The sequence below is a fragment of the Gymnoscopelus braueri genome, assembly GCF_963280865.1.
Source record: "Gymnoscopelus braueri genome assembly, chromosome: 16".
NCBI classification, from domain to species: domain Eukaryota; kingdom Metazoa; phylum Chordata; class Actinopteri; order Myctophiformes; family Myctophidae; genus Gymnoscopelus; species Gymnoscopelus braueri.
The window spans coordinates 36,915,500-36,931,081 of record NC_137616.1 but is presented as its reverse complement, the minus strand read 5'-3'; the positions used below and the strand labels follow the sequence as shown (position 1 = coordinate 36,931,081).

The 15,582-nt window shown below is 44.5% G+C and overlaps 1 protein-coding gene across 1 annotated transcript; it reads right to left on the bottom strand.

Annotated features, from left to right (window-relative positions):
• Nucleotides 1-267: 267 nt before the first annotated feature.
• On the bottom strand, nucleotides 268-9,304 carry bmp2b (bone morphogenetic protein 2b). Its single transcript, XM_080453069.1, has 4 exons — nucleotides 8,746-9,304; nucleotides 7,119-7,176; nucleotides 6,262-6,607; nucleotides 268-1,621 (listed from the first exon to the last, which is right to left on the bottom strand). The coding sequence occupies exons 2-4, from the start codon at nucleotides 7,161-7,163 to the stop codon at nucleotides 693-695; spliced, it is 1,320 nt and encodes a 439-aa protein (XP_080309195.1). The 5' UTR covers nucleotides 7,164-7,176; nucleotides 8,746-9,304; the 3' UTR covers nucleotides 268-692.
• Nucleotides 9,305-15,582: the final 6,278 nt, after the last annotated feature.

The window sequence follows — 15,582 nt, the reverse complement described above, 5'->3', positions numbered from 1 at the left end:
CATTTTCCTCTATAAACATCTATTGTTGTTGGTCTCCAGTTACGTTTACTGTAGGGAGTCCATGCTTGGTTTGCAATCAGCGCCGTGGAGCGCAAGCTTGCAAGTTGTGTGTTATTTCTTTTCGGGCTAATTTATGTGAGAGAGTTTGGAGACTCATGTTATTCGTGTTTAGAGTTTAGCCACACATCCCTCTGACGAGGCTGAGTCAACAAGCGCTGGTGTTCACTGTATGCAATCTGGGAAGACTGGAGCGACCACGTGTTTTCTCACGATAAATACACATTATTTATTTACAAATAAAGTGGTTATAATAGAAATAAATACAAAATAAAAATCTGAGCATTATACTTCATGTGGTATTGCACCCATTTGGAAATGTACATCAGAAATACATTTTCAAAACCAGTAAAGGAATATTCCTCTGATTAAAATATTTATTTTTTTCCCAACATTACGTAGACATAAATATATTCATATATAGTTTTCTTCTTCTTCTTCTTCCACAATAGCTCTGTTTTGTGTCTCTCTTCCATATAAATAAACGTCTTCATTGGGAAACCGGGTGTCCATATTAACCTCTCACATGTCTCTTTCTCTTATAAGTCTTTCCATCCCTCCCATCCCTCCCTCGCTTTGTCTGTCTGTCTGTCTGTCTGTCCGTCCATCCGTCCGTCCCATCTCCATCAAACCTCTCACCGGCAGCCACAGCCCTCCACCACCATGTCCTGGTAGTTTTTAAGGATGACCTTCTCGTATTCGTCCAGGTAGAGCAGAGAGATGGGGCTGAGCTCCGTGGGCACGCAGCAGGCCCGCGGGATGTTGGAGTTGACCGAGTTGACCAGCGTCTGCACGATGGCGTGGTTGGTGGAGTTGAGGTGGTCTGCCAGGGGGAAGGGGCACTCCCCGTGGCAGTAGAAGGCGTGGTACCCGGGGGGCGCCACGATCCACTCGTTCCACCCGACGTCGCTGAAGTCCACGTACAGGGCGTGCCTCCGGCAGCTGGCCTTGTGCTGGTGCTGGTGCTTCCGCCGCTGCTTGCGGGCAGCGGCCTGGCGCTTCTCCCGTGTGTGGAGCACGGCATCCCCACGGCCATCGTGGCCATAGGTCACCAGCAGGGGACGAGCCTGAGGCCACGAGTCCTGGTCCCCGTGCAGGGACCGGCTCACCCGAACGTGCCTGCTTTGCCTTCGGGTGTGCTCCCCCTCCCGATCCCCGTCCTCGGGATGAAGCACCTCCACCATGAAGCCGTGGTTGTGGCGCCCCACGGAGGTCCATTGAGACACGGCGGGGCTGACGTCGAAGCTCTCCCAGCGGCTCAAAGAGTCCTGCACTAGCCGAGTGTCCAGCAGGCGCGTCAGCGGCTCTCCGCCGGCCGTGGCGGGCGCACCGAACACCTCGTAGACGTTGATTCGATGAAAGCCGCCTCCACTGGCGGCGGCGGCGGCGGCAGCAGGGCTGCCGTTACTTGAGTCGTTGCCGGAGGCCACGGCCGCCATGACCTGGTCCCTGAAGATGCGAAGCTCTGCGGAGGTGATGAGCTCCTCTCCGGGGATGGAAGTGAGGTTGAAGTAGAACTGCTGGGTGGTTCTGCCCTTCAGGCTGGCCAGGGCCTCCATGGACTCTGCAGGGGATAGCACAGAGACAGTCGCAGTGTGAGCAACATTCACTGTCTGGAGCAATTGAGTTTAGGCATTGTACCAGAAAAAAATTACTAAGGATTAGTTGACTTCATGGACTTTATAAAAGCGGAGAGATATTGGCTGAACGCGGGTTCTAACATGGTTTCCCTTGCTTGATCTCTCTCTCTCTCACACACTCACACACACACACACACACACACACACACACACACACACACACACACACACACGCACACACACACAGAGCGTAAGCTTTCTTCTTCCCCGTCGCACAGAGCCAGGCTGCCACGTGGTTGCAACGAGCGGGCGTGTGGGTCATTGTCACACAGGCGTCACACAGGCACCCACACCATGCATGCATTACTCAGTGTAAAAGCAGGCAAATGCTCACGGTGATCTCATGGCGTCATTACCTCCGTGCTCATAAATTTGACCAAGCTAAATGTCATAAGATCAAAGCTGCGTGCTCCCTTGTATTGATAAGCTCAAGGCAGAAGAACTGCGATTGCATCTTCAATTATGCACATTTAGCCAAATGCCACACGGGGGATAATTGCCCTTTAAGATTTGGCCTACTACATGCAATTACCACGGTTGGTGGAAAAAAACGGTTGCCCCATCTAGGGATCTTCAAAGCTTTGTTTTGACAAGAGTGCAATAGGGAAGTGGATGTGGACATTTATCAAGATGAACGCTAAAATGTTAATGTCTCCAAATGCCAACCGGTGAATTAACCTTTGTAGAACTGGCCGGCTTCAAAAACAATTGCATGACAGGAGAATGCCACTAATATATAATTCATATATTTCAGATACTTTTCATAGTAGAGCGTGAACGGCTCTCCCCCTGAAGCCAGGAGCCATTAAGATATGAAACCTGGCACTAATCCATTGTCAATGAATGGGAGACTGCCTTTGGGTATTTATAGCATGCGTGTTTGTCCTTCTACAGCCAAATGAGTTTTATTTTTAGGGAGTGCTAACAGTTCTGCGCTTGGAAAAATATCCCCAAAAAAAATCATATACACTATCCCCATACTACCAGAAAATGTCACTGACTGCCCCAGCTATTGCCAGCCTCTTTTTTTTCAAAGTCTATCAACCACCTATTTAGGAACTGGCTCACACACTCAGTTATTTTTGTAGCTGAAGAAGATAGCAGTGAATATTCAGGTAATTCAGCTATCGCAACTGAACTGTCATACGAGAATCGTATTTTAAATTACACTGACAACAACGTACAATTTCAGCCAGCGGTGTTTTGCCCTCACAGTGTGCAACAAATGAGAGAGATGGCAGTAAAAACTAAAATGCAATTTTCTCTCTGTGCAGCCTGTCTTTGAACTTCTACTTTATGTAGATCAGAGATGATATATGCAGACGTATATATATATATATATTTTTTTTTAAATGTGTTTGGTGTGGTGAAATAAACACAAACTTTGAACTCGGGCCTTCTTCTTTTTTTCTCGTTCTTTTTTCAAAGGAGGCATTTAGGAAATTCCACCTTCTCATCCTAGAACCTCCCTCAAGAGGCACAAAGACTTCAATTAGCCCTATCACTCCTCATTTGATGTGGGAAAACCCCTGCTCTCTCTTTCTCTCTCCTCCGTCACCAATCCTTCTCTTTCTATCCTTCCTCAGCCCCCCAAATCCCCTTCTCCCAACTTTTTTCTCAATCCCAAATCCTCTTTTCTTTTCTCCTTCCCATACCCTTTCATTCTTCACTTCTATCCAGAGTTCTCTCGATCTATCTCTTTCTCTGTCTCTTTTTCATTCCCCCGCTCTCTCTCTCTATCCCTCTCTCTCTCTCTCTCTCTGAGGGAACTGCAGTGTGAACATGTCGCGGCTTGTCAAAAAACTTGTGAACCACAGATATGAGTGTATCAACATTCCTAATTTCTTTTCGCGCTGCGTGCCAAAACAAAAGATAACGGCTAATGTTCGGTCATTCATCACCCCGTGCCGGTTCCTGAGGAAGAGTGTAAATGTTCTGGTTGGCATGGAAAAAGGTTATTTTTGAAAACCGATAGAGCCGAAACTAATTATGCCAGTGAAATTAATATCGGCGAGGAGACGCCGTGAAGGATCGAGGCTGTGCCTAGCTTTGATGTGCTGGCCTTACATCTGTAGATACATGCTTATTACACGAGGCCGTCATCAATTCCATGTCTCCTGACGTCGGGGGGACGACTTAACAGCCGTGCAATGCTGTTCAACATGGGATGAAACGCCTAGGGGAGAGTAGGTAAACACAACCTCGCTGCAGCCCTAATGGACGGTGGTGTCACGGTGTGCGTCGGCCCCGGCGTGGAGGCTTACAGTTAGTGGGCTGGGGAGCAGTCACTCAGACTCATGCTCCCTTGGCCAAGGATTGTTTGTAATGTGTCAGTTTAGCCACTGGGTGTCATCCACACGAGGCTTCTGGAGAACACCCAAGCAACCACTCAACCACCCCTCTGACTCACCCCTGGTGGAAACTTCCCCACTCAAACACTTAGGACTCTGTATGAGGACGTTTGTGTAAAAAACCCCTATGGACTCTGTAGCTTGTATATTATAAAGTCATGAACATGGACCATAGGAGATTAAGGATTTGAGAAATGGACCAAAGGTCACTTTTAAGGTTATGTGCTGCTCACCATTAAAGAGACTCCTTTTTTTTCTTCATACATGGCAAGAGATTTAAACTATTCCATTACAATCAAGTGTGCCACTTGACTGCTTACCAGATGAATTAAGCAAATAAGCATAGCATCATTCCAAGGACATTCTGATGTTGCTTGTTGGCTAATACTAGTGTATACAAATCCAGTCAGGGTTAAAAGTAAACACCTTTGCATCAATACCTTGAACAAGCACATGTGGCTTGTGAACTAATGCACTTTAGCCAGGGGCTACAAACTTTTGTACTCTTATGAGCCTTAATCATCTGAACAGCATATGTTCCTGAGCACTGGGGAAAAAATGGGACTGAAATGAAACGCAAAAATCAGTCCATATCCAAGGTATTAACTAAGTGTGCAATTATGGCGTTATATTATTGGAACGTGCGTAATGGCGCACAGCGCGCAGAGAGAGAGAGAGAGGGCGATTTGGAAAGAATAAGGCACCCCCCCCCCCTCTCTCCCGTTTCCCAAGGACTAATTTCAGTCCTGTGTAGAAAATGACTCAGAATTCAGTCTGACACCAAGGGCTCTGTCATAATGCGTGTTAGTGTAATGTCATGTCGTGTGTTATTGAAGTAACAGGGTGATGACTATCACCTGCGCACACACACAGGGCACACCGCCCTTTATCCCCGTTCCCGTGGTGCGTGTCTGGAAAAACTGTTTTCGGAGCCCACGCAAACATCATCAATTATTAAGAAACAAATTACCCCAGGGATCCCACCACCCTTGATGTTTTTTAATGCCTGTTGCAGCAGCGCCAGAGGAATGCTCGGTTAACCCTTTAAGACCGGGAAAGCATCTAAGTCATTTTTAGATTTCTTTGGCTATTCAAAAATAGCTGATCTACAAGCTTGTAGTGCCGCACTGTGAGTTTGTAGATCTGCTATTTTTTTTAAATCGTGAATATATATATATATATATTTTTAAGAGAATATTTAACTCAAATCTTTGCTTCTGGGGGTTCCTGGAACAAAATATTTTGAGATGGGGGTCCGCCGCCAAATACATATCATTTTGGGGGTCCTTGACATGAAAAAAGTTTAAGAACCAAGAGCAACATTCTAGGATTTAGAAGACATTATGTAGAATCGGCCTCAGGCCTTAAAGGGTTAACGGTTGCATCACAACATAGTTCAGGGATTAGGCAGAAATTTTAATTGCGCGCCGTTTGCCCTGTCTGGAAATAGTGGTCACAGACGTTTAAACTTAAAGTGATTATTTTCTTATTTAGGAAGGTGTAATAGCGCGGACGCGTGTCACCTATCGATGACTAAACCTTCCATAAAACAGTAAAGACTCAGAAGTTCAGCCTCGCGCACTGAGTCATGTTTAAATATAGGGTTTGTGTTGTCTGAGCAGAGCAGCAGAGCAGCTCTCCCTCACCTGACAGGTAAAGTATGTCACTAATACGTACCTTCGTCAGTGTTGCCAGGTATTGCGAGAGAAACAAGCATACATGTCTATGAAAACAAGCCCAAAAGAAGCGACTAGGCTACACAAGCCCTATATACAACAAACCTATATACCGATATACAAGCTCACAGCGCGTCGCATCTGTAGATCTGCTGATTTTCCAAAAAAAAAGTTTTACATTTGAACACCACAAATCTTGTATGTGGGTCCCTGGCATAACATCATGTTGTTTTCAGATGGGGTGTCTGTAGACAAATACATATTCATTTGGGGGGTCCTTGTTTGACCAACAACACTTAGGAAACAAGCCCAAAATAAGCAACTACACTTTAGAAACAAGCCCAAAATAAATACACACAACCTGCGACAACTACCTATATTTACAAGCAACTTAACAGAAAAACTCTCTCCCAGTTTCATGTCCATCACTTACAACTATCAATAAAGGCAGAAAAAGGCAAAAAAATATCTTTCCAAAAAAACTATTTTAAAAAAAGCCCAAAGTTGCTTATAATAAGAGGACATGGCAACACTGACCTTCGTGGTGAAAGCTTCTAATCGTGTTGGCCTTGCTGGCGGCTCTTTCTACGTGTTTGCCCATGTTGATGTTCCTGGGCCTCTTGGCTCCTCCGCTGTGATGCTCCACATTCGCCGTACCGTGCATGCGGTAAAGGTCCACCATGTACTGCGGCACCACGGCCTGTTTGCTCGGGCTCGGCCGGCGCTTCAGTCCGAACATGTTGAGGAGCCGCAGCTCGAACTCGTTGAGGAAGCTCTCCGATTGCTCTGGCGGGGTCTGTTTGTTGTTGTTCCCGGCGGACTGATCGCTGTACTTCCTCCGGCCGACCTCGGGGATGAGTCCCGCAGCGCCTCCCAGTAGCACCTGAGTCAGTGTTGCCAGATTGTGTGAGAGAAATGTAAGCAACTAGGTCTATGAAAACAACAAGCCCAAAAGAAGCGACTATAGGCCACATCATGAGCACTTTAAACCTATTTTGTATAAAATTTGGAAGATTTGGAAGATTTCTGATATGCAGGGTGCTCTCTGGCACACAACATTTTCAGATGAGGGACAAATATAAATTTAGGGGGTCCACGACATAAAAATATTTTAGAACCACTGGTTTAAACAATAATCAAATATAGGACCACAATGGAAACAAGTCCCCCAGGACCTTTTTGTGTCATCCTTTTAGCCTAAACAACATTTCTGACTAATAAAGTATTCAATCAATCAATCAATCAAAAACAAATGTAGAAACAAGGCCAAATAAGCAACCACACTTTAGAGTCAAGCCCAAAAACCCACAAACCACCCCCTATATTTTCAAGCAACTTCACAGAAAAAGAAGCCCAAAGTCGCTTATAATAAGCATACATGGCAACACACTAACCTGAGCGAGCAGCAGTACCATGAGAGATCGGACCACGGTGACCATGGTCAGTCAGTCCCTGCAGAAAGAAGAAGAGCAGAAGCTACTGTCAATACACACTGATCCACACACTGATCCATCCGCTGCTGAGGTATATTGACAGTGAGGGGTTCACTGCGATCGGCATTCCCCCAGCTGTGTGTGTGATGTGTGTGATCCGTCCATACAATAGGAATTATTGAAGCAGAGCAGGTTAAAAGGGAGACACCTCACTTTGAAGTACAGAACAAAAAAAAAGAAAAGACAGAAAGAAAGAAAAAGGAGGGGGGGGGGGGGCTGAGGGAATAACACCCCCGCCGGCTATAATAAGGCATCTACACTGAAATAGGAGATTGATCTTAACATTATAGAGGACCAACTAAAACATGAAAATATCATCAAGGCGAGGAAGTTATGAAAGACACGAGTCAAACAAGAAAAAGGGGGATGGCAGGAAAGACAAGAAATCAAAGAAACTGAGAGCGGTGTGTGTGTGTGTGTGTGGGGGGGGGGGGGGGGGGGGTGGAGGCTGCTGCAGACAAAAAAAAAGTCTCCAATTAGGGAGAGATAAGAAAATGTGTTTGGTGGTGAGGGCAATATGAAAGCTTAAAATACTAGTCCGCGTAAAACCCAGAAAGATCACACACACAACAACGCATGAAAGAATGTTGGCATGAAAAAAAAAGGGGGGGGTTTAGAATAAACAGAGAGAGAGAGAGAGAGAGAGAGAGAGAGAGAGAGAGCCAGACAGAGCGCTACGAGCGTCTGTTTGCGGAGGCTCTTTGACGGTCATGTATGACTATAATCATAAAGGATAGAGTTACTTCAAGAGAGGCTTGCAGGTGTTAGATCTGACGTGCAGGACCAGGGCCAGATGTATAGCCCCGCTTTGCTGCTTTGAGTCGACATTCAAGACATCAAAAACACATACATCAAAAAAAAAAGGAAAGAAAAAAGACAACTACGATGTCGTAGAAACTGTACTTTTTTTTAAAAAAACGGTATATTTAAACCTTTATCCTCTAAAGTCCAGAATGGAAAATCCGCAACTTTTTAAAGCACATATGCCTGCATATTAGCCTTGGATCAAGACTATCATAGATGTATTTTTATCGAGTCTGACTTTTACTTTCGTATCGTAGTAGATATAAAAATGTCAAAATCGATCAAATACATCTGTGATAGTCTTGATCCAAGGGCTATGCCTTCATATGAAAGTATAGCTATACAGTGGAAGATCTCTCCTTTGACAACTAAAGCCTGTCACACATTTTATACACCCACTTTTAATAAACATTCAAAGTTTATACTAAAAAGCCATCTTGGAGTAAGAGAAACAGTTAAGTAAGCAATATGCTATTTGAACAAACAAAAACAAAAAACATCTTGACACCACAAATCTTGTATGTGTGTCCCCTGGCATAACATAATTTTATTTTCAGACGGGGGGGGGGGGGGGGGGGTCCGCAGACAAATACATATTAATTTGAGGGGGTCCTTGACATAAAAAAATGTCTGAGAACCACAGCTTTAAACAACATGAAGCAAAAACAAAAAAAGTCAACAAGCTGCTGCCCTGCCGCTGTAATATTTTCTGTGTTTCTTGTACCTGATAAGGAAGCGCTGTGTCCGGTCGTGGGTTCCAGCTTTGGGCTCCGATAAATTCCACATTAATTCGTGTTTAATCCACGCGTTATTGGTCCGCGGACCGGATCAAACAGCCCATAACATATGCCACTGCACTGTCTGCGCACCGATCTATGATCGCCTCTTGCTGCACATAATAATAATAATAATAATCCTCCCCGCAGCTGCAAAGTCAAGGCGTCTTGTGTTGTTGGTCAGGAGGACGAGAGAAGACGGAGAAGAGGAGGAAAAAAAAAACCTCTTTAGTCTGATGTTATGAGGAAGCGCGCTGGCGTATAGCTACTAGTACTACTAGGTAACGATCTGAGTACTTCTTCTCTAAGTACATCTCCGTGGAACATCTTCAAAAAGAGAGACCCAGACCAAAGTTCTTGCTGGACTGTGAGTTTTAAGGAGGTAATAATAAGTTTAAAGAAAAAGTGTCGCTCCTTCGATCTCCTTCTGATCGTGTGTCGCTCCTAGTGTTGCTGTTTGGTGCGCGTCGCCTCTCTCTCTCTCTCTCCTCCGTGCGCCACCGCGTGCAGTGGTTGTTCAATTGATTGGTGCCTCTCTCTCTCTCTCTCTCTCTCTCTCTCTCTCTCTCCCTCTCTCTCTCTCTCTCTCTCTCCTTCCCCCGACGACGCTTTTTGTCGTTGCAGTGATGTCACCAAGGCAAGGGCTGTCAATCACCCAAGTCTTCTTGAGAGTGTACGAATGGCACCAAATGGACTGAGGATATTACTGTAACAATGCCTCTAACTGTATAATATTCTTATATAGCTTATTAGGCAGTGGTGTAAAGTGACTAAGAACATTTACTCAAATAGCTATACTGGAGGCCTACTTAAGTACAATTTTGAGGCATTTTTTACTTCACTTGAGTATTTCCAATTTTGGAACCAAATGGACCCGTAAGGGGCCGGGCTTGAGGATATTACAATGTTGTTTGTAAAAGGTATATTCCCAGTCCCAAATTATTTTATGTAAAGTCGTAAACCACCACTTAAAGCCACTGTAGCCTACAGGCTATGCATTTCGGGCGTTTTATTACATAATAATAGGTAACATAACCTACTAATAGGCGTCAGAAAAGCATTTCTTTTTTTCTTTTCTTTTCTTTTCTCCAGCTCAGTCCGTGACACACTTTTGCGCATATAGCCTATACTGGCGCATTTTCTCTGCATTTTCTTCTTTCAGAGATGTGTTACATAAACTAATTTCCATTATCCACTGAACTAAACAAAGCTAAAACGCATCATATTTTACGCTGCTTAGTATAGGCTACCCTGCGGATCGTTGATCAGTTTAATTTTTAATTGCTGGATTAATGTTGCGCTATGCACCGTGACCATTAGATTATGACTAATTGACAATTAATGTGCGGCGTTAGTAATTCAAATAATCAAAACATATAGAGGGACTTGGACTTAATCTAGCTATGTCCCAGTTGAACTTCACCGACCTGCAATGGACCATATGCAGACGTCTGTGCGCACACACATGATGCGATTGAATGTGTGTGTGAGTGCGTGCGTGCGTGCGCGTGCGTGGATGCCTTTGTTATTACCGCATGCGTGTTTTGTGTGTATGTGAGACGGAACAGATGATTTATGCGCACTTCCTATAACCGCTGCATCCGCCTTTTCGTTTATCGATAGATCTGAGGAGAGGAAGGTGTTTGAGCACATTATTGCTGTCTCATCTCACCTCTATAGTAATACCGCCTGCGCTCTGCTGTGCATGTGTGTGTCTGAGTGGGAGCCAAGTGACACAGAGCCAATGAATGAAAGCCCATTGATTTACCCTATACATCAGTGTGTTCTCAACCTTTTCAGGCCATGACCCCCCAAATGAATCATATTTGAACTGCATGGGGACCCCCACCCTTTGATTGATTGATTGAATATTTTATTAGGCAAAAAATGTAAAACAGCACAGTTACATTTAAAATACTTTGTCTAACAGGTCCGTTCATAAAAGTCCTTGCGGACTTGTTTCCAATGAGGGCCTTGGTATTTAATTCATAGGCATATATAGTGGCACCACAGTTCAAATATCATTACAAAATACCTGACAATCACTTGGAATGTAGCAATTGAGGCATTCAATTTTCGGTTCCACAGTTAAATATTTTGAAAATAGCAGATCTACAAGCTCACAATGCCTCGCAAAAGCGAGGTGTTGTGAGCTTGTAGATCTGCTATTTTCAAAAATGTTTACCTCTTTCTTATATAATTTGACCATTTGGCCAATGTTTGACCAGTTTTTCTACTATAGTTTGTTGATTACTTTTGATGCAGTAATGGTCTTTTTTTTTTATTTCTTTTTTATAGATATTAAAAAGGTCTTAAAAGTCCTTAAATTGTCACTTCACTGTCATCTGGGGACCCCCAGCAAATCATGTGGGGACCCCCCCTGGGGGTTCCCGACCCACAGGTTGAGAACCACTGCCCTAGAGGGTCATAATACTTCACTCAGTTTAGGTGGAACCCCGTGAAATTATATCTGAAAAAAAGTTTGCTTCAGCCCCACATGTATAGTCTGTGTTCATCCTCTTCCTCTGAATGCATGTTATTCATTGCCATTTACATTCCAAACCTCACCCACGTTTTTTGGGAGAGTACCTGCTAGCACTGTGGTGCAGGAACTGACTGTCATGTGCAACAAGGCTGAGGGGGCAAGAAGAGAGTCTTTTGCTCCATTGTTATTAAGGTTGAGTCAACAGTGTTAGTGTTTGGTCCATCTCCATAAGAAAAGCCCCCATTGATTCCATCTAGTGGTTTCCATTAGGGTGCTGATGGTAGGGCAGGCGGGCTGTGTTTTGGCCAAAGCATTGCAGCAGAGATGGCGATAGATTAAATCCCACGGAGATCACAAGATACCTTTGTCTGTTTTGCAGGACAATAACATTTTTATGAGGGATAATCCTGGATCATCCACTCAGCAATTAAAACACAGAGGGCCCGTGAGTACCACCTTTGTGCACATTTGCGATTTGTCTTCCTCTGTCCTTGACTTTGGAAGATGTGGTCCTGTGGACATTAAGGTTCTGAAGAGAGATGCCTCATGGTTCCCCTATCGCTCCACCATAAAAAAAAGCGGGGGAAAAAACTGCCGTATCATGTTTGTAACCTTTACAAATGATAAACATTAACTGCCCGTCTCAGATTCCTCCTTCATGCTGTATTACGTTTCATTCATCCATCCACCCCATTAAGAAAAGGTGTGATGTAATGATATGCTAATTGATTCATACCGCATACATCTGCTCCATCGGAGTGTTAATCTGCTAGCAGTGATAGCTGGGTCTCTACTGTTGCCAAAACACCACTTGGTGAACCTAGTGCTCTAAACCCAAGCCCAGGTAAAAGCCGCTCGGCATTCAGATGTTTTAGATCGGGGGGATAAGGCCTCACACACTAAGCTGTGAGTATCTTTAATTACCCGAGTGAGAGGATTAGAAAGAGAAAGAGAGAGCTTTATCTGATTCTTTCTCTCTCTCTCTCTCTCTCTCTCTCTCTCTCTCTCTCTCTCTCTCTCTCTCTCTCTCTCTCAATTTCTCTCTCTCTCTCAATTTCTCTCTCTCTCTCTGTGCGTGTGTGTGTGTGTGTGTGTGTGTGTGTGCGTGCGTGCGTGCGAGAGAGAGAGTAAGAAAAATAGGGAATATGTGTGACTGTGTCTGTGAATCTGTGAGTCTGTGTGCGTGTGTGTGTGTGTGTGTGTGTGAGGCCCAACAGGGAATAATATATGTTGGATGTCTTGATCAGTGATGCCCAGTGTCGGATGAGGCGGGGAGGTCGCTCAGCTCAGGGAGTCTCTCTGTGCCTATCATCATTGTGTTGAGCCAGAGACATCGTGCTTATCTAATCGCCACGAGCTGATCCAATTATACACTGATTGAAAGGACATTGCATAGCAAATCCCTGGTGGTTAGCAAGGTATAGAGATACCCTATCTGAAACACAAATGAACAACCTCTCTCCAGAGGTTAAACGGTGACTCCGTCAGCCTCAGCCAGAATCGACAAGAAACCAAAAGCGCCAAAAAGCATCTCTGCACAAAGTCATTGTTTCCGTTCAGTTGGCATGTATAACTTCAGTGATTTCAAATAGATCTAGAATGTTATGTTAACCCATTAAGACCTGAAGCCGATTCTACAAATGTCTCCTAAATCTCAACCGTATTCTGAAAAACGTATGTTTTTTTTTATCAGTGGTGCTCAATATTTTTCATGTCAAGGACCCCAAAATTATATGTATTTTGGCCGCGGACCCCCATCTCAAAATATTTTGTTCCAGGGACCCCCCAGAAGCAAAGAATAGAGTTAAAAATGATCGCTTTAAAACCATATATATTCAAAGATTTGCACACATTTTCATGATTTTTCAAAAATAGCAGAACTACAAGCTCGTAGCGCGGCACTCTGTGCCGCACTATGAGCTTGTAGATCTGCTATTTTTGAATAGCCAAAGTGTAAAATAATGCTTTTTTAGCTCAAATCAAAAAGTGACACAGGTCTTAATGGGTTAATAATGGCAGATTCAAGTTGTAGAAAAATAGTGTTCAACCAGTGAACACTGTCATTGTAACAGCAAAGAGCTTCCTTTTATCCATGCAATGGTAGTTTAGCCGTTAAACTACCGTTATTCCGCCACTCCAAAGCCCTTCACGATCTGTTGCGGTCGGCATTGGCCCTTTCAATAGGAAGAGATGGTAACTTGTGCTCCTTGTTGTGTCCCAGCTCTGTGCTTTCGGAACCCTGGGAGAATGGAAAAACTCAAAATATAGGTGTAACGCTCGCTCCGTAAAAAAAAAAAAAGACATATCTTTATCACAATGTTTGGCCATCATCAGATCAGAGCAGGAATAAAAATATCTTTCTCAGCCCGTTGAACATATCTCTGTGATGAATGACCATGTTTTACCCCTTCCTCCCTTTCTGTCTCTCCATCGCTCCCTCTCTCCATCTCTCTGTCTCCATGCCTTCTCATTCTCTGTCTCTCTTTCCCTCTTTTTCTCCTTCTGTGTCTTTCCTCCTCATTCTATGTCTTCCTCATTCTATACCTTTTGGATCTGTCCCTTGTCATTTGAAATCATTCTGCCTGTCTGAACTGAACAGCCAAAGACAACGGTGTGTGTGTGTGTGTGTGTGTGTGTGTGTGTGTGTGTGTGTGTGTGTGTGTGTGTGTGTGTGTGTGTTTATGTGTGTGTTTATGTGTGTGTTGGGGAGGAGGAGGGGGTCTAGCTGCAGGTCAGAGGAGCAACGTCCAGGGTCGTCACACAGAGCCTGACCTGGGGCTCACATCACCCCTAAATGGTCTGCATTTCTTCAGCACCTTTTATCCAAAGCGCTTCACAAAGTGCATTATATTCACACATAGTCACATACGGTACACACACCAACATCAGAGTCAACCATGCAAGGCACCAATCTGCACATTGGGGTTAGTTACAGGCAGGGTTGCCAGATCTGGTTATTATAATTCCCCGCAATATTTTTATTTGAAAATAGCCGATCTACAAACTTGTAGATCGGCTATTTTCAAATAGCTGATGGATATGTTAAAGTGCTCATGTGTGGCCCATAGTCGTTTCTTTTGGGCTGGTTTTCCTAGACCTGGTTGCTTGTTTCTCTCACAGAATCTGGCAACACTGGTTACAGGTTCAGTGTCTTGCGTAAGGGCACTTCGACACGAAGCCAGGAGAACACGGGAATCGAACCGGGAGCATCTACCTCCTGAGCCACCGCCGCCCCGTACTCCTGACATTTGATGTGAAAGGCTTCATTGGTTTCAGAGCCTTATCCTCTTCTCTTTGTGTATCCCACCTAACGCACACATCCTACGCTTTGTTTGCCCTCGAGGACGGTTTTACCTGAAAGGTAGAACGACAAGGAGACGACGGCACAATGACCTCTGTCATCCGCATCAACATCGTTTCCGTACATCGACTCATTGCTGTATCTGTTACTTGTATGGAAAGCCCCTTGCGAGCAGAGAACAATGTGGAGTACATAATACTTAATAAAAAGCTATAATAAATCTCTTCGTGGGGGTTGAATATTTGAGGCTATATAGAATGAGTTTTGTTGTTTTGGGTGGACGCGGGCGGGGGAGGAGAACATTGTTCTTTGTCACCATTTACACTGTTGCTCCAGGAATCTTGCACATGCTTGTCTTTGTGGCTTTGTCTACGTATGTTTTCTGTGTATACGCTTCTGCATGTATACACAGTATGTCCCTGTGTTGGTGTGCGTGCCTGTGCCTATATTTGCGCGCATGCACGAGTGTGTGCGTGCGACAGTCTGTGTGTCCATGTGGACTGTGCGGTCTCTTCTTGTCATCACGTACATTCCAGGAGTGGAGGGGGGGGGGGTTAGACAAAAACCCTGAGATGACACTGCAGATCTAGCCATTAGCCTTTCACCTGCTGTTAACAGCAACTTGGCCGGACGCTGGGCCTGCATTCCTCCGCCGCGGAGACAGATGTAGCCTTAACTCACGCTAACATGCCTACAAGGAGGAGATAAGCTTTGGAGATGTTGTTGTAGAATTGTAACATTTTTCTTTTCTTTTTTTTCTCCTTGCTGCAAATCAGCTCCAGTTCAACAGTTGAATTGAAGCTCCACTTCGATGGGGTCGAACCGTGCGTTTGCTATTTAACCCATTGAGACCTGAGAAGATTCTAGAAATGTCTTCTAAATCCTAACAGTTTTTTGAAAAAAAATATTTTCGAGATTTTTCAAAAATAGCAGATATACAAGCTCGTAGCGCGGCACTCGGTGCCGCGCTATGAGCTTGTATATCTGCTGTTTTTGAAT

Coding starts and splice junctions, on each gene's coding strand:
- bmp2b (XM_080453069.1), bottom strand. CDS start 7,163: ATGGTCACCGTGGTCCGATCTCTCATGGTACTGCTGCTCGCTCAG. Junction 6,608..7,118: donor TGGTACTGCTGCTCGCTCAG/GTTAGTGTGTTG, acceptor ACACTGACTCAG/GTGCTACTGGGAGGCGCTGC. Junction 1,622..6,261: donor TAGAAGCTTTCACCACGAAG/GTCAGTGTTGCC, acceptor TATCCCCTGCAG/AGTCCATGGAGGCCCTGGCC.